Here is a 26459-nt window from a genome sequence, read left to right as displayed (position 1 = left end):
AATAAAAATTTATACAATATATTTACAGTGCTTTAATTAGGAAAATGTTCTCAAGTGAAGGCAAGCGGAGAGAAGCTTTCTCTGCTGCCACGGCACGCTAACTCACTTACTATGCTAGCAGAGCAATATTTATAGAGACAAAAGTTAAAGTAGAAACTTCTAGTACATTGATAAATAAAGGTACAAGAGTAAAGGTAAAACGGTCTCTTAAGCATTGCAAATGTACGTGATGATAAAGGCGTATGATCGGAAAATTACTTCAACTTTAATATAAGAATAACAAACGTGACGCAATTTGAATTTAGAAAAGGTTTGTCGGCAAATATTCAGGTACAAAACTGAACACTTCAAAATAATAATCGTGATAATTACAACAATTACAACCAACAAAATTCTAACTCGCATGTGGCTCACCCCCAACGTCGTACGGAGGTGAGATCCTAGCATTTTAATCTGAAGCAAACACCGAGTACTACAGCTTAGGTGATGAATATTGCAACAGAAACAAAACTGTCCACATCGGTTTGTGCCAAGGATTTGGTATAGATGACGATCCTACAAGCATAAGGTTGTCAGTCCCAGAAGAAAAAATCGTTTTATCACACTCATACTTAATAATATCGCCACCACAAACCTAATTAAATTAGACCAGTTGCACACACATTTACGAGCAAAGACTAGTAAAACTATTAATCTTAGCTAAACAACCCCCCCCTCAGTTTTAACTAAAGAACAGACATATATAACTATAACGATTTTCCCATTAAAAATAGTGGTCTATTAGGTCAAAACTTTTGTAAAGAACGACGAGCCACATTATCATATTATCATAATGCTATAGTATTCGATGATGACGTAAGAAAATCCCATTCCTTTTTGAAAAACTTTTGAAGAAATAGAGCAATAAGAGGGGGTTGAAAAGGAACATAAAGCAACACACTGAAGAAGCAAACGCAGAAATGATAAAGCTTAAGCTACAACTCTTAATACGAACAATGGAACGGATTGTTCTAGGGATAAAATTGTCCGACAAAAATCTTATAACGAATACATCGTAGGCCAGCCTGAAAAGTCAAATATACCTTAATACAAAAAATTTTCAGACATAAAGGCTAGTGTGCACTTTTAAGATAAATATAAAAGATTGATTTTATCAGAGAGTGGTGGTAATTTATTAAAGCCCACTGATAATAAAACTAATAAAAGTAGAGTATGCAGAAGAAATATCAATTTAAACGACTAAGAATCACTCCAACCCCATGCCATTGAACATAAATAAAATACTGCTAGTGTGGAATAACATTGCCCTAATGAAGAACAAAAAAAAAACTAATAAATTACTTAACTATACGATCAAGGCTCAAACATGTCAAGCAGTAAGGGTTTATTTAATTAATACTAATAAAACTGAAGAATACTTACCAAAAGTAGACGTAGGGTGCAAAGACGTTTTTTTAGGAAAAAAAATAGAAATAAGAAAGATCAGTGTAATATTATGGTGATAAACACTAATAAGGATAACGTAATTAAGAGGTCTGAAAAGACCTAACGATCGAAGGTAACAAACCTATCCATTGTATCTACAAGATCTTATTGAGCGACTTCAAGAAATGCAAGTCTTTACGTAAAAATAACAAATAAAGATGAAAATATAAGCAAAAACAAGTTATGATAAAAAATTAAAGCCCCCAAAAGTAAAGCCAGGAAATAACGTTTGAGTAAAGAAAGAAGTGCGTTCCCATAAATTTGATTGCTACTATAATGAGCCCCTAAAGTTTAAAACAGTTTGACAAGAAAATACTGTGTTATTAAAAATAAATAAATGGTAAAACATTCGGAAATACACAGATAAATAAAGAGAAGTTTCTTAATAACAAGATCCTTGTAAGAAATATATTCTACATGTCTCCCAAAAAAAAAAAGAAAAATACAACGATGCGAACTATGTTGGCCGTCCTCATGACATTAGTGCTTGAAGGTTGTAAAGATGTAGAGTATGCTAGTCATGGCAACTATAGCATGAAACAACTTGAAACGAGCCCTGGAATATCCTACAAACGAATTGGTATTACAAAAATTAAGAGAGCTCACTGTAAGATTGTGATATAGCTGGGTATTAATAAATACGTATTAAAACAAACACCTACTCAAGGATTAAATGAGACTTTTCGACATTGTATTGTAGATTTGTTATCTTACGTGCCCTCAATAAATGGAAATAAACCTCTTGAATCTGAAGATAAAGCAATTGACAAATCTCAAAGCAACATTATTGAATATCATAAATACTTTGAAAACCCATGGGAGAGATAATATTATTCCACCACCCCGCAGATGGACAAAAAGACTGACACCTTTTGAAATTATTAGAAGCATTGCTAAAGGACTTTTTGGCTTAGTCACAGAAGACAATATCAACGTTCAGAAAACTAACAAGAACAATTGTCATACTGATCAAAAGAAATATATTAAATTGTATGAGCAAAATAGCCATATTTTTGCAGCTGCATTCAAAGAACTATGTAATACTCCACTGGAACGTCATGAGTATATTCTAAAACAAGTCGCTGATACATTGACTTCAGGACAAGATTTTATTCTCGATACATATTTGATACATTTATCAGCTTATCTTAGAAGAACTAAGGCTGCCTTAGATCACATTATTCGTAACCATAAAGATCTAGTTGATGTCTTGCATAATTCACAAAGAGGCCAAGCACATCCAAAGCTATTTTCTCCAAATATGTTCAGAACCGTAACCCAGAATTTTAAGGAACTAGCAGAGAATCTAGCATTTTTAACACCAATAAAAAATCTTTATGCTGGCGAAATAAGCACTCTATGCAAATTAGATATTCTGCTTCAAAAAAATAGAACCATAGTATAACAACTTTTGCCACTCGTAGATTAAACCCCTTACAATATTTACAGACTACATCCAGTCATGATACCTCAATCTAAACAAAATGGATGTATCTATATACAATCATCGTACTCTTACTTAGCAGTAGCAGCAGACTAAAATTCAGATTTACGATTAAACAAAGTTACATTTAACTGATGTAATAAAACGGTAAATGCTCATATGTGCTCTGCTATGGAACCGTTTAAAACACCCTATTCTATGAGCAAATACAGAATATGAATGCTATTACGACCTGTAACATAATTATTTAAATACTGTGAAATTATATGTACCCTAAAACAGAAAGTCAATGGATTTACTTACCAGCTGATAATTCATGGTTTTTCTTGACACTTTATAAACAACAATCAAGCATTATCTGCCACATCAAAATGAATTAATAAGAAAGAATAGAAGGTTAAGGGTTAAGGTCTTTTACGAATGAATGATGGGAGTAAGGTAAAAAACGAATAAGCTTAACTAGTAAACACAAAATCTTCACTCAGATGCATAATACCTATCAAGTAGAAGTGAACTTGATCTTAACTGTATTTCATAAACCCTTAAGAAACACCTATGCCTACCATGCACTAAGAAATCGATTCAATAACTAAACTGTAATGAACGAGCATGGACAGATGAAGACACAAGTGTACACAATATAATCAGTCAGATAGAGACAATACGAATCAAAGTTAAAGAAAAAGCAAACTCTTTTTTCAATTGAAGAACGTAATGTTATTACAACTATTTCTGTTATAATTATAATAGAAATACTCATCAGCAAATGAAGAAGCTGTTTCAAGGAGACTATGAAACATAGTGTCTTGTACAAATTTATTAAACGCATAATCTATCTACTGACCGCATAACCACAAGTAACTATAAAACAAGAACCAAAAGAACACAAACCAACTAATTTTGATGTCGAAATTAGAGAAAAAAAAATCTTAATCATCTAAAACCAGACCTGTAATAAAAACATGGAGTTAGACACTCCCATGCCATACACCCCAAATGTTGGAAATGAACTTATAAATCAATAGTAATTTAATACTATTCGCCTTCCAAACTGCGCAATGAACCCTGACTATAAAATGATAATACAAACTAGAGTCATCATCAACCATCCTTCACAAATAGTTATTGAACAATAAGAGAATAAAGAAAACATCAAGGAAACGCACATACGTCCAAATTGACATAGTTACACTTACCGAACTATAAGCACCATTTGTAATAGTGATCATTTCATAAAAAATCTGATGAAACACTAAGAATAGGAGAGGAAACTCAGACATTTTCTACTTTTAAGACTAAATCTACTATTTTTCAGGCAGAAGAGATTTCTTCACCAACATCATCAAATAGCAACAATGATATACCAAACGTTGATCCAAAAAGACTTATGTATCTTCTACCGTTGAATATAGGAGAAACAAAGAGGGAAAGAGATTTCTTTAATCATTTCTCCTCATTCATTACCCTACAAGATTATTGTGCCATTATAGATCGAACATTATCGCAAGAATATGTAAATAACATGGATCCTGAAAGCACTATTCTAGCGTTTCAAAACGATAAATTCAAGTATCACACGAAATACATTGAACAAATTGAAAGGAGTGCAAAAAATAAATTGAACAAGAAGTCTTCATGTAAACAACAAGTTAAGTTAATGACATATCAAAGACATGTCATTACATGCAGAAAACAACAATGTGTACAAACTTCAGAAACAAAACCAAACTTTGCCAAAATCATCGATTTACGAGGAAAAATGAAAAGTAGTAGAACCCAATAATTAAACTTTATCATTCAAACAGCTTTTTCCTATGTCAAGAAATACATCACTTACGTCTAAGATTTTAATTTTCAGCTTTATAAAGCCAATGAGCAAATTGACATTCAGTTTATCATTTACACCACGTGTTTAAACTGAATCGGTAGATACAGACATTGGAAACGAAAGAAAAAGAGAGAACAAAACAATAAAAATAACAATTTCCAAAGCTTTAAGATTAAAACGCTTATTGTATTTTATCACAGTTGCATGTTACTCTATTTTACAATTTTTTTTCTAATACTAAGCTTTAGCATGTGTTAAAATTATTTATTCCATTACATTGTAAGCCACAAATATTTCGGCATAGTATGATAAGTAATAATTGTATATATTCATGTATTCTCTACTCATAGCCCAATAGTTTTATAATCCTTATTTAATTTTTATATTTACATTCCTCATAAGACCTATGAATCATTACAATTACTAACAGCACGAAACACACTACAACAGTACTCACTCATACATAGCATCAATAAATAATCATAATAACACCCATCATATTTACGCTTACAAAATTACATACACAATGGACAAACAAAGCCCTAAAATCGTCGAAGCAAAGGCCAATGGATTCCAACTCAGCATACTATTGCAGGAAGATTACAGCCAGCTCACGTTAAAAGAGATTCTGAAGAATTTTGGAAAAGTGCAATCCATACAACGGAAATCCTGTGCTATGGGTTATTCAAGTTATGAGGTGGTGTTTTGTTCACTAACGGAGGCAGAAATGGTGGCTAACAGTTTCAAGTTTCAACGCAGCGCCAACGCTACAGGAGCGACTGGATTAACTACCTCATTCATCATATAATGTAAAGAATCAGGCAACATCAACGGCACCTGCGTTCCTGATAAATAAGAAATCAATCAGAATTTATTATACATCAGTAAATAAACATTGATTGGATGTAATGATTAAAGATTGGGTCAATAAGAGTAAAATAGAGAAATACTTAAATAGATTTGGTCCGATGCTATTCTTAAGGGAACAGCGATGCATCACACCGTACACCATTTACAATGCTAAATACTACTAGCTATGTGATGCAGCGGTTGCGGCAGCAACACTGAATGTAGCACCAACCTTCAGAATAGAGATGGAAAATCAACCAACAGCACAAAAAGTACAAACGCCAATTGATGTCACAACCTCAGTGCAAAGTAAGAATATAAAACTGCTACAATAGCACAAACTCCTCCAAAGGTTATAAAGAAAAAAATACTCCAATACTACAATTTATAAGAGTTAGTAGTTATATAACACATGAAACGGCTGAGTGGGCGGAACAGATGCACCGCACAATAAAGTATTCTATAACCCAGCAGCCAAAAGAGGTAAGAGTTAAAAGTGCGAAGAAAAAAAACACAGCCGATGAAGATGATGCTTCTAGAGACCAGGATTCACTTCAGTGGAAAGTAGTGTCTGAGGTTCCAGATATAATGAATTTGGATAAATACGAGTACACCCAATTCTTGATGACTTTGAGCCCCCTAAGCCATCTAAAGTACTACCTGCTGGATGTCATACGCAATGATTTACGGCGATTGTATCTAAGTTTCGTTTCTTATTGTAAAGAAGAATCGATAGCAAGATCCGTCGAAAAACTCAAAATGGAGTTTAAAAAATAAAAGTTACCTCGAAGTGCACAGTCTTTTTGGAAATAAATGTAAAAAAGACGTGCTGATCATGCCAAAAGGATGTCAGCCTAGTAAAATACGACTGGAACTACAAGCCATGCCTTAGAACAGTTGTTACAGCAAACCTTGATACCCTTGAAAGATTAACCACTAGCAAAAAAATCCAAGTACCAAGGAGTAAAGAAAAGACATTATCCATAATTAATCATAATAAGTCTTATTTTTCTGCCAAATTGTACACTCCTAAGTAACTGCAATAATTCCGTTAAATATAATTTTAAAAAATCACTCATCTTTCACAAAAGAAAAAAAAAAAAAAAAAAAAAAAAGAGAGAGAAGAGCATATGAACACATAATTATTGTAATATAGTTTTTTTATAATGCTAATACATATATTAAAGATTGTTGTCAAACAATGCCAAAATTTTAATACTCTCAAAAGAGTTTACTAAAAGCCGTTACCTAACAATGCTGACTGTTGAGCTTACAAGTAATACTTGTTGTGTTACATTTACATCAACATCCTCTCCCTTACAATAGTAACGCTTTCCTTATCTCTACTATGTCTTTACGTGCAAATTCAAAACAAAGACTTTCACGTGACCTAAGCTTATGTTTATCTCTTCTTAACCGCTAGATAGTTTTACTGTATAATTTCAATGTACAGACCCAAAATGCTAGAGACATTTAAAATCAACCGTTCTGCGCAACAGTCAATTAGCTCACGGTCACTGTTGAGAGCGCTTCTCTCACAGCAAGCATTTGTAAGTAATTTGCTATTAACAAATTTGTATATAGGTCTTAAGGAACGTGATGATTTATTAACCCACTGATCCCGATTCCTACTCCCAACAATAGCCACCCCAGCATTACTTCCCGGCTCAAACACTGACCGTGTACTTTGTGGCTCTCGGAAGTGTCAAGTGACAACTGAAGCAAGCCACTAGATCTAGGCACATGTCAGCAAGTACCAACATTATAACATGTAAGACAAAGAAGTTTTAACTAAAGCTTCACGCAAGGTGCATTTTTTTCTGCGGCATTTCAGTTAGTATCACCCTGCCGCTCATGGAGTGCAGTACTCAATTATAGAAGTTACTTGGTCAACATTTCTGTTAAAGAGTAACTTTCTGTTTTTATCTTTTCTTTATCACTTTGTACGATTTATTTGTATCCAAACAAAATAGAAAACAAATCAATTAAAAACAAGTCAAATAAAGTAAAATTAGTTAAAATTATTAAACTAATTTATCTGAAGAGGCTGTAAATAGAGAAAAAGCCGATAGACGACACATTAACACCATTGGAGTATAATACAGGAAAAAAAATCGACATCTCAACTAAAATTTCACAACCAAGAAGAATAAAATCAGGTATTTGAGCTTCAATTATTTTAATACATTTATATATAAATATATCAAAAATCACATTCTACTAACAAAACTAAACAGCCGAACAGTTTGACATACTGCTGGTCCCCTGGCCCAGCATTTTTAAAATCATACTTGTATAGGTACATTGTGCTCGAGAATAAATCAACATTTTTCGATTTGTGATCTTGACAAAATGTGTAATGGAAATGGATCTTGTATATGACATTTTTTTGCCCTTCCACTCTTACCATACCACTTGGTAACAGTCCTCTCCACACCACATCATGCCACACTGCTACAGCTCACGTTTTAGTTGTTATTTGTAATATTTCTAATTAAAAAAAAAAAAAGTGTTGCAAACTAGATTAAAACTGCCAACTCTCTCCAATAAGCAGTCCTGTTATTAAAAACTCGATTATCTCTTCTCATATAGTGGCTTACAACTTAGTCTGAATATTTGTAAATGAATTTAGCTTAATCATAAATGACATTCATAAATTACTTATTTATTTGACAAGCTTTTATTTTTAATCAAATGATTTTTCTTTTTAAACAGAGAAATTTGTACATTTTTGCAGAGCAGCTTTCCCATGAATTTATTAAAGTTTCTTAATTTATTATTTATTTGTTCCTTTTGCAATAACAAAGTAATTTTTCATACAATCTTCTCATCTTTTTCCACAGTTTTTGAAAATTTGTCAAAAATTATTTTTGTTTTATATAAACACTTCTATTTTTTTTTACTTAAGGACGTTTACCACAGCTAGCAAGGGAAAACTTTGGAGAAGTGCAAATACATCCAGCAACGCTGGCAAGTATGTTTCTGATATAGATGTACTTACATACATGCTTTTACGCATACTACACTCTTTCTTCATTGCGTTATTTAAAAAATTAACTTCTTTATTTATTTAAAAATTAGTTAGGTTTATCAAAACTCAATTTTTCATACCAAAAAGATTTGGAGATTTCTACAGATCATATAACGTTATTTTGAATACATGTTAAATATTTTTAATAATATCAGTCAAAAACACCTTTGTGTAATGAACGTCCTAATGAAACATTTACTGGCATGTAACGGTACTACCCTTTTAAAGAAAGTGATACTACAGGATAGTTTTTTTAATTTTTAGATACGCTTAAGTATGCGAGAGTAACTTAATATAAGCTGAGAATAAGTGTGTGTGCGCATGTGACAGAGATGAGCGTGACGTTAGAGATATAATCAAGGTAGGCAGTAGAGGGTTTTTTTAAAGCCGTCAAGAAATTTAATGAAAGTGTAAAATATGGTACCGGCCAGCCTACATGTTCTTCAGGTTGTACTGTGCCATAGTATACTGCTTATAATTGTTAATTTATCAGATATAAGAATATTAATTGAAGCCGCTTACAATTAACGTAGGTATACTGGTTTAAACTATAAATGCACCACCTTTGTACAAAATATCGTTTGATGTAAGGGATATCAATTATATTTTTAATTACATTTCTCTGCCATCTGATTTCATAGAAGTAGAATATCATACTTAGTCACCTAAGCACGTATTACGCACTGGTTTTTGTAAATAAATGAGACAAGTTGTCAAGAGTACACTTTTTGTGACAGTGTATCAGATACTTGATAAATTATTAAAAAAATAAAGCAGTAGAGGGTATAGATTCCATGAAAATCAAGCACTTACGATTTTGCTTATTTATTTATTTCATGTGTTGTTTCACACAGGCTAACTGTTCATCAATTGATTGATAAATTTATTAAAAAACAGTGGAGACAGTAAAGCATATTGGATTTAAAGGGACTAAGTGCATGGGATTCTATTGAATTATTAAAGAATCGCCAAGCGTACAAGCTTACTGGCAATTGAATAATTGCTTAATAGGTAAACAATCATCACAGACAGTCAATCGTAGTTAATTAGTAGGGATTAGGGCTACGTAAAATGTATCTTTTAATCAACACTATAAGTAATTTTAATTATTTTACAAACACATTAGGCAAAGTCCGTAAACTGTTGTAATCGCTCGCCACACAAACTATTTAACCCATTGTTCTGAAATTTTGCACAATGATTAAAGACAGTTCTAAGATGTTCTTCGTATAGTTCTTAATTGTAAGAAATTAATAACAATATTAATAACTAAACTAAAGGTTTTGCATAAATATGGTAGCTTTTCACTGTAGTTTAGTATAATTCACTTGGTGGCGTTGAAGTAAAATCAAAGCTACCGTTGATTGAAGTAAATTGTTCTGGTTATAATATCCCTAAGATAATCGTCGATTACCACAGCCGTCAGAAATGAGTAAAAAGATTGCTAACACCAATGCTGCGAGGTGAGACGACTTTTTGGCACTGGTTGGGGAGACCCACTACGGTCAGCCATCGCACTGGGCGCACATTTTTTGAGAGTGTGAGACTCGCATCAAACAGCGTGCGCCTACGAGAAGAGGAGTGTATTCACGTAAAAATGAGAATTTTGGCGCACATTTTAGAGATACGTGGAAGAAGTGTACCAAATGTGTGCCTAGTTCTACGAGAAGAGAAGCGCAAACGTTGACTATAGCTATATATCTAAGCGCACAGCCAAAGCAAGCAACGACACGAGTTTTTCTCTTTTGATTGCAACTGAGTATATGCTATATATATGTATTAAACTGACTCCGACTCTCCCGCTCTTGCATCAATGTTGTCTTATCAGTCTGATTCAATTAAATCGTGGAATGAGAATGCTCATAATTATATACACAGAACTTGATTTTAAAACATTTTTTTTTTATTTTTCCCGTACGTTAATACTTACTTTGAATCTAGTATTATGTTTAAAAAATATTGAGCAATTTTTTAAGGATGGCAGTTCAGCTTCAACCATTTATTTATTATTTTTTCTCATCATAGTTGTTATGAACTGTCAGATTAGCTCTAGAGGTTGTCAATGAACATATGCAACTACAAGATCTCTTTTACCCAAACTACCGATAGCTGAGATGGTTGGGGTTTATGCCACTGCTGTTTTTGTTTTGCTATCCAAGGATCGATTCCAACTGTTGGCAGATTTTTTGTTGTTGTTGTTATGCGACTCATCATTTTAGTTTATTTTTTTTATATGTATGTTTTATTTAAATTTATAAACAGTGTTACAAACCCTTTTTTTCGTATGCGTCGAAATAAGTATATTTTTAATACTCATTCTATTAAGTAATTTAGTTAACTGATACTTATAGTAAGCAAGGCCATTTTGTAATTTTATAATAATAAAATAATTTCTTAGGATATTAGTGTAATTCTTGCATTTTAAAACCCTGAAGAAATTATTATCGTCCAACGTAAGAGAGAAAAAATCCGAAAGGCGTCAGAAAACTTACACAAAACTCCCTAAAAATTTAATTTCCGTCTTTTGTTATGAAAAAATTTTAGGTATAGCAGCTATACTTATTATATTGATGCAATGTAGAATTTCAATTATAATTATATAATGTTGATTCTAGACCAAAGTTCTAATTAGCGTATGTTATTATAAAAAATTAATACCTTTAAAAATTAATCAACAAAAATCTAAACAGTCATGAAAAACAGATCTTATAGATCGAGATTGAATTTTCTTAATAGTTGTTGAAGCTGTTCTCTTGCATACTACTATAAATAAGAGCTACTTAGCTAAACTTTATTATTGGTCTTAATTATTGAGATGAATCATTAGCATCCATCTACTGTAAATGTCTGCATGTTGAAATTTTTATTAGTAAAAACATTTAATAAATACAATAAAAAGCATTTTTTTTAAATTAAATAAACTTTTTTAATCCTCAATCAGGTATGCACCTTAGTTATAAAATTACAAAATGGCCTTGCTTACTATAAGTATTAGCTTACCAAATTACATAATAGAATGAGTATTAAAAATATACTTATTTCGACGCATACGAGAAAAGGGTTTGTAACACTGTTTATAAATTTAAATAAAATTTTTTTTTTTTTTTTTTTTTATATTATAGTGCTCTACGTCCGGCTCCTTTTTAATAAGGGCACTACTATGGGCACTTAGCACTTGGGAAAGGGACAAGGAAAGGGATGGGAGGCCTCCCCATCACTGGGAGGGGGGTAGGGGGAATTAGGCAAATTTGCTGCGAGAAGGTTGCCTAAACCCTCCTCGAGGAGCATTGCGTGGTGAAAAAGCACATGTGAAAGACACAGAGGTACTTTGCCCATAAAAGTCGCACTGGCCGGGAATTGAACCACGGTCTCCCGCGTGCCAATCCACGACCTAGCCAACCGAGCCACCGCGCGCTCGCAATTTAAATAAAATATAAATATGAAAAGAAAATAAACCAGAATAATAAATGGCATAATAACAACAACAAAAGATCTGCCGACAGTTGGAATCGATCCTTGGATAGCAAAACAAAAACAGCAGTAGCATAAGCCCCAACCATCTCAACTATCGGTAGTTTGGGTAAAAGAGATCTCGTAGTTGCATATGTTCATTGACAACCTCTAGAGCTTGTCTGACAGTTCATAACAACTATAATGAGGAAAAATAATAAATAAGTGGTTGAAGCTGAACTGCCATCCTTAAATAATTGCTCAATATTTTTTCAACATAATACTGGATTCAAAGTAAGTATTAACGTACGGAAAAAATAAAAATAAAAATGTTTAAAAATTAAATTCTGTGCATATAATTATGAGCATTCTCATTCTACGATTTAATTAAATCAGACTGATAAGACAACATGCAAGAGCGGGAGAGCCAGAGTCAGTTAAATACACATATATATAGCATATACTCAGTTGCAATCAAAAGAGAAAGACTCATGTCGTTGCTTGCTTTGGCTGTGCGCTCAGATATATAGCTGTAGTCAACGTTTTCGCTCCTCTCTTCGTAGAACTAGGCACACATTTGGTACACCTCTTCCACGTGTGTCTGAAATGTGCGCCGAAATGCTCATTTTTACGTGAATCTACTCCTCTTCTCGTAGGCGCATGCTGTTCGATGCGAGTGTCGCACTCTCAAAAAATGTGCACCCGGTGCGATGGCTGACCGTGGTGGGTCTCCCCAACCAGTGCCAAGAAGTCGTCTCACCTCGCAGCATTGGTGTTAGCAATCTTTCTACTCATCTCTGCAGTCGTCCATCGGCAGTACGAGCACATCATGGACAAAACTATGATAGTCGTGCATCTAGGTATCCTGGCTACAGACGGTACGTTTTTTCTATGGACAAGGGACTTACATTTTATTTCATCTCAAAGTATCAAGATTAATAAATGCCACAAATGAAAAGCGTGCTGAACACCAACATCTCTACCATAATATCAAGAGACGTCAAGCCAGAGCACAGATAATAATGTGAGGTTTCGTAGCCGTTCTTCCAACCAACCTGGTGCTACCAGAGTAGATTTTGCAACAACAGCAAGCCAGGAAAAACAACCCTAAAAAGATTGGGCAGCCAAATTAGCTAGAAGTTTTATCAGTCTTCTCCTCAATGGTTTGTCTTAACGGCACATCCATAAAATAGGTATTCTCTAGGCCCACTTCCTTGACAAATAGTAAGCAGTTGGTTATCCGTGGAACGACTCAAAGACAAGATATTCTTCGGCTAGCGACACACCTCCCTCCAACATGGCCTTCGTACCCAGATATATCAAGGGTGTGAGTCAATCTACTCACAGCTGGCTCTTCTTTATCAAGAATAATAGTAAGGAATTACTGGAAGTATCACTACTGGCCATGTCCAGGGCAATGATCAATATTAACGTTCCCTAACTAACTAATAATCCAATCTATTTTTTAGGGCCATCTAACCTTAAAACACTTTGCCAACAAATACATTTTTACAACCCTTTTTGACATTGATTCGTCTGCTAAAAGACTATATACAGCCGGTTACTTTTAAACAAAGTGAGTTATTTACTGGCAGATGTCACGAGTAGAGCTTTGTTTTGCAAGACTAAATATCCTGACTACTGATGACCCTGCTTTTCAACCAAAAATTATCGATCATCTCCAAGGTTTGCACTGGGAAAACTAAGGGTAAGTTTCCCCATTACCAAACCCTTGTAACAAGCCATGCGTAGCAACACAACAAAAATATAAAATGTGGCAGTTGCTGCTGGGCACAATGCTTGTCTACGGTAGGGACGGGATAAATAGGAAATAGGCCTACCGTTCTTTTGCTACAGCAGGGGTCTCTCTGTAGCACTATCCTTGGGCACCAGGAGGTCCGACGACCTGGGGTTGGCACTCGAACCCAGTAGTCCTTGACAGCGTGTGTATGAAGGTCGTTGTGGCAGTCCAGGCAGCCAACAGGTAGCCGTTGTTGTGCGCCTCCAGTGGCTGCTTGGTACAGCACACAGTCGTATCTAGCACACACACCCATAGAACTATATAACGTGTTACACTATACTCCTGCCGATTTTTATCGGCAGCCCAGAAGTACAGGTCGCAACTTTCACGTACGTCTGCCCCTCTCCTAGTCCCGATTATCGTCCTAAACCAAAAGGAGGTTCCCGACGAGCTTTCTCCCCCAGCCCGGGAGGTGAGGGAAATAATGAAATAACAGCCAGACTCGGTTACCATTTACAGTTAAATTTCACAGATTTTTATTCGTCTTCATGTACAGAGGTGCCGCGCTACAGCAGCATCGCCGCGCTCGACGTGCTGCGAGCGCTGGCGTCTAAATGCACCGACACAGCCCCCTTTCCCCCCCTTTCTGTCGTATACCCCTATCCCCCCGCGTTGGTATCTTCTCGCGACCAAGTAGCAGGCTCGCCTCGTATCCGAGGTCGGGACACGCTTACGGCCCGTTCTTGGTTATGCTCGGCCCTAACCCACTGTTCTAAGGCGGGTACGCCCTATCGCATCCTATCTCTCTATTTCTCGCTTTACAAACACCCACGCGTCCATACACTTATTCCCCCGTTGGCCCACTATTTGTCGCTGTCACTCTCTCACACCCTCACGTTCGACGACCACACAATATCCCTCTCCCGTAACATGCACCGCGAAACAACCTCTCTCTGGTTCTCCTTTCACAACACGTCAAAACAATTATAATTCTAAACACCGTACCTTACGGCTGAAAGTACGAACGTGAGAAGGAGCCGCGTCCCGACAAGAGCTGGTTAACCCCCTTTGTTCTCGCTTTCTCGGGGGGCTCGAATTGTCTCCTTCTGTCCTCCCCTGACTCCGCGGCAGGTGTCACCTCTCAGGGCCGTGTCGTACCCGGGACCTGACTGCTGGGCAGGCGGTTGAACTTGGCGTGGCCCGCTGACTCGATGGTGTGCTCTCGTTCGGCCTCTGCTGCAGGTCTCGTTGACGGGAGGCAGTGTGGCAAGGCAGCAGGTGGCACGGCAGCGGGGCCGTCGGTGTCACGGCCTGGGTCGATCTCCGACGCTCTTGTCCCCGATGGCAATTTACTCTCTCTCTATTTCTCTTTTTTTCTCACACTCCGACAACGCGCAAATTTCTCCGTACACACACACTGTGCAAAAACTCGGTGGTTTTCCTAACAAACCTCTCGGCGTAGTAGCCCGCTAAGGAATGGCTCAAGCGCGCGCGCGGCAACATACTCACTGTATCTCTCTCTCTCGCGGCGCTGCCGCTGCAGCGCTCACAGCATATACGCGGGCATGTATTCTTCCATTTCTATATCTGTCCGTCGCTGCCGTGCCCTCGTCTCGTCCAACCGCGCCTCTTCCCTCGAAGCCACATGTGTATCAACAAACAAGAGAAAAACACGAGTGCATGACTATACATATATATACCTTTCTACTAGTCGACTCACATGGAGTCGTCGGTGGGACGGGTGAAAAGTAACTTCGTTACTTTTACCACGTCACAAACCCTCCCCCCCCTAGGCTGGAGATACTTCATCATCTCCTAAGCTGATATACAACCGACGACTCCAAGCAATGATTACCATAACGTACGTAATTATACTTACGTGGGCCCTGTAGGCCTCTTGTCCACGCGATATCCGTCCTCTCTTCTACGGGTTTGCCTCGCCTGCGATCCCGTAGTTTCCGTGGCCAGCGTTCGCGGCGTCCCCCGTGTCCTCTCGGCCGCGTTCTCTTCCCTTGTCTCCCATTTATACCTTATCTCCTTCCCTTGTCTCCTCTCTATACCTTGTCTCCTCCCTTTGTCTCTTTCCGAATCCCTGGTCCTTTAATCTTCTATACTCCTGGAATTTCCCTTGTCACTTCCTAATCTTAGTGTGTGTCTTCGGCTAGGAAGGCTCGGTACAACACGACTTCCTGAATTTCTTGTGGGAACTCTTGTAGGCTGCCCCAGATACGTTCGACCTGCCTGACTGGCTCCTCTGGCCACTGTCCTAGCCCGTGGGTCGGTCGGCTTCATTTCCTCGGGGACGTCGTTAGAGACGTCGAGGAGCGCTCGGAGTCGGTCTCCCGCGCTTCACCCAGGCTAAACGTCCTGGCGTGGTTATTTCCTTCTCGTCTTTGTTCCAGAAACAACCTAAGATCGGAATTGTCGCGCTGCGTTGTTCCGTCGCGGGTTGAGGTTCGTATTTCAGATGGGGCTGTTATCGAGGTGGTATTCCGGTATCGTTCCCCTTCATATCTTTTTTTCGTACATGGGGTTCCGTAATCTTCTGATCCTCGTACCGCCTTGTACGTACGATAGGCGTCCTTACACTGGGGGCACTCCTGCACCTGGACATGTAACCGCCCGCAGTTACAGCAGTGGACATTCTTGAGCGGTTGGGGGCACCCCTTGAGTTGATGTCCTCGACCCCAACAGTTGAAGCAGGCGCGGGGGGGTGGGTCTAAACACGGGTGGGTCGGAATACTCCTAAGCCCCGAAAACAGAGCTCCTGTGGCCCGTCTCGGGAAAGTTTTGTCCTGCTCGGTTCGGTCTCCCATGTATACCTCAACTTGGTCCTCGCGCCTTGATTTCCTGACCGGGGAGCCGGCCTCGGAGCTATTTGTCCAGTTTTGTAATTCCGGGTTTCCGGAGACGTCATCGTCTCCGTGTACTTGGCGTCGGGGATTATTGGGGTCGGCGCGTTTGTTTTTCTTACCCCCGCGCTTCAGCCAACGTGTCTTACGCTCTCCATTTTCCTTGTTTCCCTCGTAGCGGGGGTTGAGGTTTCCATTATCCCGTTCGTTGTTAGTGCGGGTCGGGGTCGCTTGAGGTTCCTCAAGGTCCCAGCTTTCGTCCGATGTTTGAGGAAATCCTGCTGTCGGGCGCGGAATCGGTACGATGCCCTTCATAGGCGTGTAATTTATTCGTCTTTCAGTAAGTAGACCGCCCGGACGAGTTACCCAACTCGTAAATTCCGGCTGAGGTATTTTCTTTTCCTGGCCTCCAGCCGCGGCTGATTGAGCGTCCGCGAGTCTGGAATGCCAAATTAGGTAGCGATCTTCTAGTCCCTGCTTCCGAGCTTTCTCCGATTGTCCTTGATTCTCCCCGGTCTGTCGTTCGAGCGCATCCAGCCGTCGCTCTTCTTGCCTCCACCTTTCAGCTCTCTGCTCAAACAGCGTCGGCACTGCGGGTTGGGTGGAGGGGGCGGATACGACCAACCTCTGCCTTTGCCGTACCGGTACGGGTGTTACGTATGGTCCGGACTCTCCATTCATTTCCCTTATGTCTCCATTCGATCGTGCCTGTCGTTTTCCGGTCACCTTCTCTTGTCTGAGGATCTCCGACTCAGGTTCCAGCGCTTCTACGAGTTCGGGTATGACAGGCGTGCCCCCTTCCGCAGAGCAAGCTGAAACACTAAGGAGATACGACTCATTGGCGTCCGCGGTTGTTGTGGTTTCGGTTTCCATTGGCGCATCTCTCTCGTCCAGTGATAGTCCAATCATCCGTGTCTCTCCAACTGACGGCGATCTATCCCCTTGAGCATAACCCGTCTTTAGGTTCGGGTCGTCTTGCTCTTCGTCGATTAGTTTCTCAATCGCGTCCACCTCGCTCGGTGCCATGGTAGAGACTCGACCCTCGTCGTCAGTTTGAAGAAGTTCGTCCTCCTTCCTCTGAGTCACCAACGCTATCTCGTCAGGGCCCGGGATCTCCTCTTCTATGGTTCCCAGAGTTGACTTGGGGGCGCACTTGGGGTAGAGACTATGTCTCCTTCGGCGTCTTGGTTCAGGGCTCAGCCTTGTCATCCGAGCCATGACCTGGATGGGATCTTCCGAGGTCGTATGTACTGTCGGGAACCGTAGGCTTGGCTTGGTCCCCCTCAGCTGGACCCCACGGTAGTGTCCTCCCAATCCCCTACCGGTATGGTACAGGTAGAGCGCACCTTGGTCTGAGGTCTTCCCGTAGCTCGCGCCGTAGGCTTCGTCAGCGTTATATATGACCAGGCGTTGCCCTGCCTCGATCGCTATGGTCCCAAGTGCCTCGTCGGTCCACTGGCGTTGTCGAGGTATCTCGGTCCATTTTAAGCGTATCAGCGCTTCCTCGATCTCTTGGCTTACTCCTTGGATCTGGGCTGTGATTCTCAGGGCGTGAAGCCCGCATTGCCCGTCTGAAGGAACCTCCAGCAAGTTGTACGCCGGCATCGTCACCTCGGTGACGTCGTCGGTGGCGTCTACAGTCGTAGTCTCAGGCTTGGTCTCTTCAACGTCTTCACCCAGGTCGTCATTGTGGTTTGGCTGGATCATCATCGTCGTAATCTCTGAAATTTACAGTTGCATTAGTATTATTACTAAGTACGGCCCTACCTACTCTTCTCCCCCCCGTCTTCCTCTAGGCTCTAGGTACTTTTTCAGCTCTGATGCGTGCGCCTTGTTTACCCTTCGACTCATTCCGGATGGGTCATCCAATATGTATACTGTCGGAGACCTTACTTCCACGATGGTATAAGGCCCTTCGTATTTCAGCGCCAATTTTGCCGAGAACCTTTTTGAGGCGTCCGAAATCGGGTGGGTCCTTCTCAATACTTTGGTGCCAACCGGGAAATGCACGTCTTTGCGCCCCTTGTCGTACTGCCTCCCTTGCCTCTCCCTAGCTTGATCTATGTGTTTGATCACTAAATCTTGCAGAGCGTCCAGTCTTTTCATTCGATCTTCCCAGTCCTTGGGGTCGATCTTTTGTACCGGTCTCCCTCCCTCTACTTGTCTCCGGAGGCTCTTAACTGGCCTGGGATGTCTTCCAAAATTTAGGAAGGCGGGCGATACCTTCGTTGTAGCCTGAACAGCAGTGTTCATCGCATGTCGGAATTCGTGTAAGTTCCGATCCCAATTCCGATGATCCCCGCCCACGAACGCCGCCACCATGGACTTATAGGTACGTATGCTTCGCTCGGCTGGGTCTGCCTGTGGATGATACGGGGGTGTCGTTACGTGCTTGACGCCATACTCTTCCAGCGTCTGATTTAAGTGTTGATTTTCAAACTCTCGTCCGTTGTCCGTCAATAAATAGTCTGGAGTTTCCCAACGGAATAATATCAGCTCCTCGAACGCTCTGGCTATCGCCTTTCCATCTATCCTTCGCAACGGTTTCACTTCTATCCCACGGGTAAACAGGTCGTGAAATAGCACCACATACTTGAAACCTCCCTTACTGGGTGGAAACTCCATACAGTCAGCTGCTACTACGGCCCATGGTCGTTCGACAATTCGAGTACCCATCAGCCCCTGGGGACCCGCTTGTGATACCTTATAACGTTGACAAACTTCGCATCTCTGCACGAAGTGTCTTACGTTGTAGTACATTCCCTTCCAATAGTAGTCTCGGGCCACTCTGTCGTAGGTTTTCTCGATCCCGAGGTGTCCGGTAGAGGGTGTGCAATGCGCCTCCTCTAATACTTGTTTTCGGTGGTTGGTGGGGATTACTAATCTCCAGTTTTCCTCCCGGAAGAGGACAGGATCTAGAAGGGGATCGTTTCTAAAACGATACAGTCGTCCCTCGTCAATCATCCAATTCTGGTATTTAATAGGGTTCTCGGCCACCTCCGTGAGCATACGGCAGTATTCCGGATCTTCCAGGGTGTCGAAGGTGATCGTCGACACTTCGTCCATTTCCTCCCCGTGTAATCTCGATAGCGCGTCAGGGACATGGTTGAGTGCACCCTTCCGGTGTACCACATTGAAGCTCCACTGCTGGAGCTCCATTATCCACCTAGCTACTCTCCCCGAGGGCTCAGGCATCTTGAACAACCACTTCAACGAGTGGTGATCGGTGATCACGGTAAACTCATATCCCTCTAGGTACGGTCTTAGCTTTTTGATAGCCCAGACGACGGCTAGACACTCCTTCTCCGTCGTCGAGTAATTTTTCTCGGCCTGAGTCAGCGCGCGACTGGAATATACTATTGGATGCTCTCCGTCCTCCCTTTCCTGCGTCAAAACTGCTCCCAAAGCGAAATCGCTGGCGTCTGTCTGCAGTGTAAACGGCTTACTGAAGTCTGGTCTAGCGAGTACGGGAGCTCTCACAAGGGCTTCTCTGAGTCTCTCGAAGGCTTCTTGATGTTCCGCATCCCACGTCCACGCCTGCCCCTTTCGCAATAGTTTTACCAGCGGAATCTTGTTATCCAAGTCATTGGCCAGAAATCTCGCGTACCAGCCAATCATTCCCAAAAATCGGCGTAGCTGCCGGATGTTTCGAGGTGCGGGGTAGTCAAGGATCAGTTCGACCTTGGTCGGATCCGGTCTTAGCCCGTCCCGATCTAAAATATACCCTAGGTATGTGATTTCTGATACACAGAACTCGCACTTGTCTAATTTGATCTCCAAGCCTGATTTCCTCAGTCGGCTTAACACTAAACTTAGATAGTGGAGATGTTCTTCGAAGGAGTCCGTCGCAACAATTATGTCGTCTAGGTATCCAAAGACATGTGGTTGCAACTCCGGTCCGAACAGCGCGTCTATGAGTCGTTGAAATGTCATGGGTGCATTGGTCAGCCCGAAGGGCATGCGTTTGAAATGCCACAGGCCCGACCCGGGCATGGAGAAGGCTGTGTACCTTCGACTACTTTTGGCCATAGGTACTTGATGGTAGGCTTGTTTCAAGTCCACTTTGGAGAGGTATCTCGCGCTTCGTAGACGGTCCAATATCGAGTCCATACTTGGAAGCGGGTAAGCGTCTCTCTCCGTCACCTTGTTTAGGTCTCGGTAATCTATACAAAACCGATACGTGCCGTCTGGCTTCCTTATCATCACCGGCGCACTGGAATAATCACTGGCCGATCTTTCTATAATGCCCTCTTTAGCCAGGCGTTCCACTTCCGCGGTGGCTATCTCCAGCATCTTAGGTGACATCCTACGTAACTGGTGTCGTATGGGCGTAGGGTCCGTAACCACGATCACGTGCTCTGTTAAGGGGGTCAACCCCACGGGTTCACCCGTCCCAGCCCAGGCTTGGGTCACCGTCATTTCTTCGTCCTTACCTTCTTCGATTCGCCACCAACCCTTGGCTAATTTCGTCTCCAGGTCAAACGCCCGTATGAAGTCCATCCCGAGTATGAGGCTCTCCTTAATGTTATGTACTACCCGCAACGTAATAGGTCGAGTCCAATGTTCTAACTCAAAATTCACCCTGAGTATCCCCATAATTGGGGTAATACCTCCATTTACGTTTACGGTAACCATGTTGCTAGCCTCGAGTCGATCCTTGAACATGTGACCGACTTCAGGTCCTGCTATTGACGCCTGGGCTTCACTGTCAAACAGGGCCTTAAACTCCCTTCCTCCTAGCACCACCGTCAAATAATTCCGGGGTTCCGGAGTTTTAACCTGACTCTGACGAGTTGCAGCAATCAAAGCTCCGTGTACGTCCCGAACTGGGGTGACGTCCTCTCGCGCGCTTCGAAGTCCGGGATCAGAGACCCCTAGACCGAGCGATGGCTGAGAGGGTGAGTCAGGTTGTACCCCGTCTGTCTCTTCTGCCACCTCTACGAGGGTGTCCCGTGTCGTCTCTCGTGACTGAATCGCTTCCAGTGCGCTTCGAGATCCTGAGGTGTTCATTCCTCGATCGAGCGCTACCGGAGAGTGCAAGTCCAAGTCTAGTTCTTCTTTCCCATGTACTAAACCAGGGGGATCGGAAGAGCTTACTTGTTCTGACCCCCCACTTCCCCGTTTCCCAGGAGTTTTCTCAGGAACTCGCATTTGGGACAGTCCACAAATGTTACTCCGGTTTCTCCGCAGTTTAGACATCTAGGAGTCGGGGGTTTAAGCCTCCCTGGACAGTCCCGAGCCCGGTGTCCCTTGCCTCCACAAGCAAATCACCTGGCCTCTGAGCAGTCTACTGCTCGATGTCCCACTCCTCTGCAGATAAAACAGGGGCCGTAAAAGTTATTGCTCTGTTCCTCGGTCGTTTGGGTTGTTATCGGGTTCCCCGTCGTCTCCCCTGGTCTCTGTCTCCACACCGGACTATTGGTCCAGCCGGCCTTGTTGGCGGGATGATTGGGGTTTCCCCTCATTTTCCGTTTATCCAAATTTCCGACCGCAGCCACAGCAGAGGTCGGTACCTCCTCTTCGTCTGGTGTCGTCTGGAGCTGTACGATTGCTGTCAGTTCGGATGTGGCTTCCTCCTTGACTTTGGCGGTTGCCTGGCTTTTACCCTTCACCTTCTTTGGTTGAACCGTTACATCGCTTAGTTGTTCGGTTACTTCCTGCACTTCGGCTACCCTTGTTCTGGTACCCGGGTTAGCGTATGCTGCCCCTGGGACGTGCATAATTTCTGCCGGTGGAGGTGGCCTATAGCGCCCATCCAACTCCTTCTGTCCCTCCCAGCGTCTACCATAAAATTCGATATCGTCAAGCGTACAAATGACTTTGTCCGACATAGCCCGCCGATATTCCGGTAACAAATTCCGGAAAGCGCGATATGCCAGTTTTTCTTCTGTGGGAGGTCTCTGGAATTTTGACGCTATATAGCGGAAATTAGTGAGAAAGACCGAAATTTTCTCCGTCTTACCCTGAGTGCGGGTGAAGAGATCCTGCATCAGATCCTCTTCCTCGTACTCTCCGCCGAACTGCCTTCGAAAGGCGGTATGGAAACTTTCCCATGACCGGCAGTCAACTCTGATGGTTCGGAACCATCTGGCGGCCCTTTTCTGAAGTATGCTCGGTAAGGCCCCAAGCAGATCGTTGTCACTGAAACCAGTGCCGTTCCGACAATCTTCCAACCGATCTAGGAACTCACCTGAGTCTTCCCCTCTATCTTCGCCGGTAAATCGCAGGCCCCAGCTTTGCAACATCTTGACAGCTTGGGCCTGATTCCCGCTTCGGTCTCTTGTTTCGTCGGGCTTTACGTTAGTTTCCCGGTGTCGGCGCGTCTTCTTACGGGAGTTACGCACATCTTCGATGGATCCTTCGCTATCGCTCTCGCGTTGTCTACCGGTGACATTCCGGTATGGGTTCAAAGTCTCCACCCGTTCCCTCACGTCTTTTCTTGCATTCGCATCCGTAGGTTTCCGAAACGGATTTTGGTTCCAGACGGGATCTTCCCGGGAGAACGGGGTGTCTTTCACCAGTCCCTTCATTCTTGGAGGATTGAGCTGGATTTTCGTTTTCGGTCTACCCGGGTTTCCTTTCCCTTCCTGTTGGTCCCCTTTGCCCTTCGTCTTTGGGATGTCCCAATTATCTTGCGGCATCCCAAGGTAATCGGTCTCCTCTTCTGAAGGGTATCTCCCTTCCCAGCCATCCCACAGGCTCAGTGGCTGGTATCGTTTGTCGGTTTGACGGTCATGTACCCTTTCATCCACCCTAGCCGCTCGTACTTCTTCTTCTTCCCCTCGTCTGAGCGTTTGCTTGGGTTCTTTTAAGCGGGTCGACTTATCCTCTCCCATAGCCGTCTTATAAATAGTCGCGTCTGTATTGTTTCCTTCGTCCTTTTTCGGGTTGACGGGTATAAACCGTCGTTCACTTGACGTTTCGTCTGATTCCAAGATCTCCAATCTTCTTCGTTCTAGTGGCATGTCATTATTCGGTTTGATTTGTTGAGCGAGTACGTTCGTACGCGGCATCAGCTTAGGAGTCGCCAAGCGCCTAAGTTCTTCTTCCAGATCGAACCTTACCCGCATCTTTGACATGGGGTCTCCTGCGTGTGGTGCGGTATATGCCTTTTACATCTGGGAGGAGAAAAATTCCAGACGCGTTGGAACCGGAATATTGCTGATAACCCGGGGTGTCGCTAGCGGCGTCGAAGGGCTGCGTTGTATCTTCACTCGATCGAGCGGTGTACTCGAAGCGGTCCTTCCCCCGGTCGTGGTCCTTATTGGTTGTGTCGCGAAACGAGTGGTAGTTAGAGTCGTTGTCGTGGCAGTAGATACTCTGGTGGGTGCGAACATCTGTTCCTCCAACCTATCCACTCGAAAACCAGCAACGTCCTGTTCTCGGTCGCCACCTTCTTCTGCCTCCCTACGCACTTCGTCTTGTGCCGGCGTCTCCTTCACGGTTTCATTCCCAGGTGGCGATTTCTCCCTCGTTGAGCCGCCTCCATCCAGTTCGACGTCAGATGGTGCGTTTCGTAAGTTTTCCAGCCGAGTCCCATCATAGACCCCATCGGCACCTAGGTCCACACTTCCTAAATCCTCCTTTTCCTCCAAGTCTCGTTCCTGACTAGCATGTCGCGCTAGACTAGCTCGTAGGCTAGAGTGCGGCATATCGTCTTCATACACCGGTATTTCATCATTCTCTGGTTCTAACTCGCACAAGTAGTGCCACAGCAATCTATCCTTTAACTGTTCTTCACTTCCACGAACACTTAACCCTCTTACGCGCAACTCCCGTTCTACATCACGAAGTGGGAGTGCCAAGATTGAGCGATTCACTACCCTCCGCTCACGCGACTCTCGGAGCATCCTATCTACAACTTGCGCCCGCACATCCATGTTTACTCACGTAGCCTGGGTCTTTATTAACGTTTGATTACTATAATCCCGCTAACCTTACCTCAGGTTCGTCCTAACAACACACAACCGGTATAAGCTTGGTGAAGTGGGCTATATCGTTGTATGCGACTCCTCCAGGGCGGGGTGTTCCCTTCAGTTGTACCAAGAGCTCGACCAACCTCCCGCAGATTCGTCTCCCGCTACGAAGCTGCACGAGTAGTCAACCGCACACAGGTTCTCACTCGGGCTCACGTATTGTCTCGTTCAGTACAAATTTGTGGTGGAAATCAAATCGGCCTTTGCCTGAGTCCTTGGTCACGTAGATTCGCCTATCCCGTGATCCCTTACCCGCAGGACAACCTGTCTGATTTCCAGGACACCGAGCTGCAGAGCAAATTACTACCGTAATCTCACTCGAGCTCAGGTAGTCGTATTCCCTAATACCCCCCTAATAAGCTTCAGATCCTTTGGTTACGTCCGACTCCTTCAGTCCCGCAACCCTTCGTCTGAAGTTCCAGAAACTTACCCCAGATTTTAAAGAAGTTCCTTAGATTATTTACGAAAGATAATTATTTTGATAATAAAATTTTTAGATTATTTTATTTTATTGTTACTATCATTTTATTTATTTATTAATAATCAACCGCACTCGCACGTATATCCCGCTGGTCTTCCTCACTTAATAATAAACCTATGTTAACCTTCAATTATCCTTACGACGCTCAGTTGTCCACCTATCGTCACTGTAGTCACCGACTGTAGAATGACCCTTATTTCTCCCGGTTAATTATGAGAAAATGCCAAAAGAATCTTTCCAGTAATCTATTTTATTGTTATATTAACTATAGGTATAAATATAACTAACTTAAATTATTATCCATATTTTTTAAGAGTTTAACCGCTGTTAAACGAAATGTGACTTCTTGGTCAACTAAACATTAATTTATTCTATCCTGATTGTTACGTGCCCCAATCCATGTATGCCACGCGAGCACCCGCTTCCTAAAATTTTAAATGGGTCGCGACAAAGAAAACACGCGATATCTATACTACATCCATACATTCCCATACAAATACGCGCATATGCACCGAACCATATATACCACGCGAGCACGCCCTTAACCTAAAATCTCAAGATGTGTCACAACAAAGGAAATGTGCAATATCTAAATGCTCTCACCACCATGCGCCGCGTTCTCGAACCTACACATGACCCTGGCTGTGCTCGTCGCGACTCCCCACAAGGGATGCCATTTTTGTTACACTATACTCCTGCCGATTTTTATCGGCAGCCCGGAAGTACAGGTCGCAACTCTCACGTACGTCTGCCCCTCTCCTAGTCCCGATTATCGTCCTAAACCAAAAGGAGGTTCCCGACGAGCTTTCTCCCCCAGCCCGGGAGGTGAGGGAAATAATGAAATAACAGCCAGACTCGGTTACCATTTACAGTTAAATTTCACAGATTTTTATTCGTCTTCATGTACAGAGGTGCCGCGCTACAGCAGCATCGCCGCACTCGACGTGCTGCGAGCGCTGGCGTCTAAATGCACCGACACAGCCCCCTTTCCCCCCCTTTCTGTCGTATACCCCTATCCCCCCGCGTTGGTATCTTCTCGCGACCAAGTAGCAGGCTCGCCTCGTATCCGAGGTCGGGACACGCTTACGGCCCGTTCTTGGTTATGCTCGGCCCTAACCCACTGTTCTAAGGCGGGTACGCCCTATCGCGTCCTATCTCTCTATTTCTCGCTTTACAAACACCCACGCGTCCATACACTTATTCCCCCGTTGGCCCACTATTTGTCGCTGTCACTCTCTCACACCCTCACGTTCGACGACCACACAATATCCCTCTCCCGTAACATGCACCGCGAAACAACCTCTCTCTGGTTCTCCTTTCAC

General features: G+C 42.3%; 1 protein-coding gene across 1 annotated transcript in view; it reads left to right on the top strand.

Annotated features, from left to right (window-relative positions):
* phr6-4 ((6-4)-photolyase) overlaps positions 1 to 14442 on the top strand; it is an 880148-nt gene extending 865706 nt beyond the window's left edge. The window contains exons 10-12 of the mRNA XM_089598123.1: positions 10037 to 10100; positions 12744 to 12965; positions 14385 to 14442. Coding sequence (XP_089454249.1) covers positions 10037 to 10100; positions 12744 to 12965; positions 14385 to 14442 — 344 coding nt within the window. The remainder of the gene's footprint in view (positions 1 to 10036; positions 10101 to 12743; positions 12966 to 14384) is intronic.
* The last annotated feature ends 12017 nt before the right edge of the window (positions 14443 to 26459 follow it).

The sequence above is a fragment of the Copidosoma floridanum genome, unplaced genomic scaffold, assembly GCF_036245765.1.
Source record: "Copidosoma floridanum isolate Cflo_tuat_1 unplaced genomic scaffold, Cflo_Japanese_pri ptg000005l, whole genome shotgun sequence".
Classification (NCBI taxonomy): Eukaryota; Metazoa; Arthropoda; class Insecta; order Hymenoptera; family Encyrtidae; genus Copidosoma; species Copidosoma floridanum.
The sequence above is the reverse complement of the archived record's forward strand: the minus strand, read 5'-3'. Positions and strand labels throughout refer to the sequence as shown.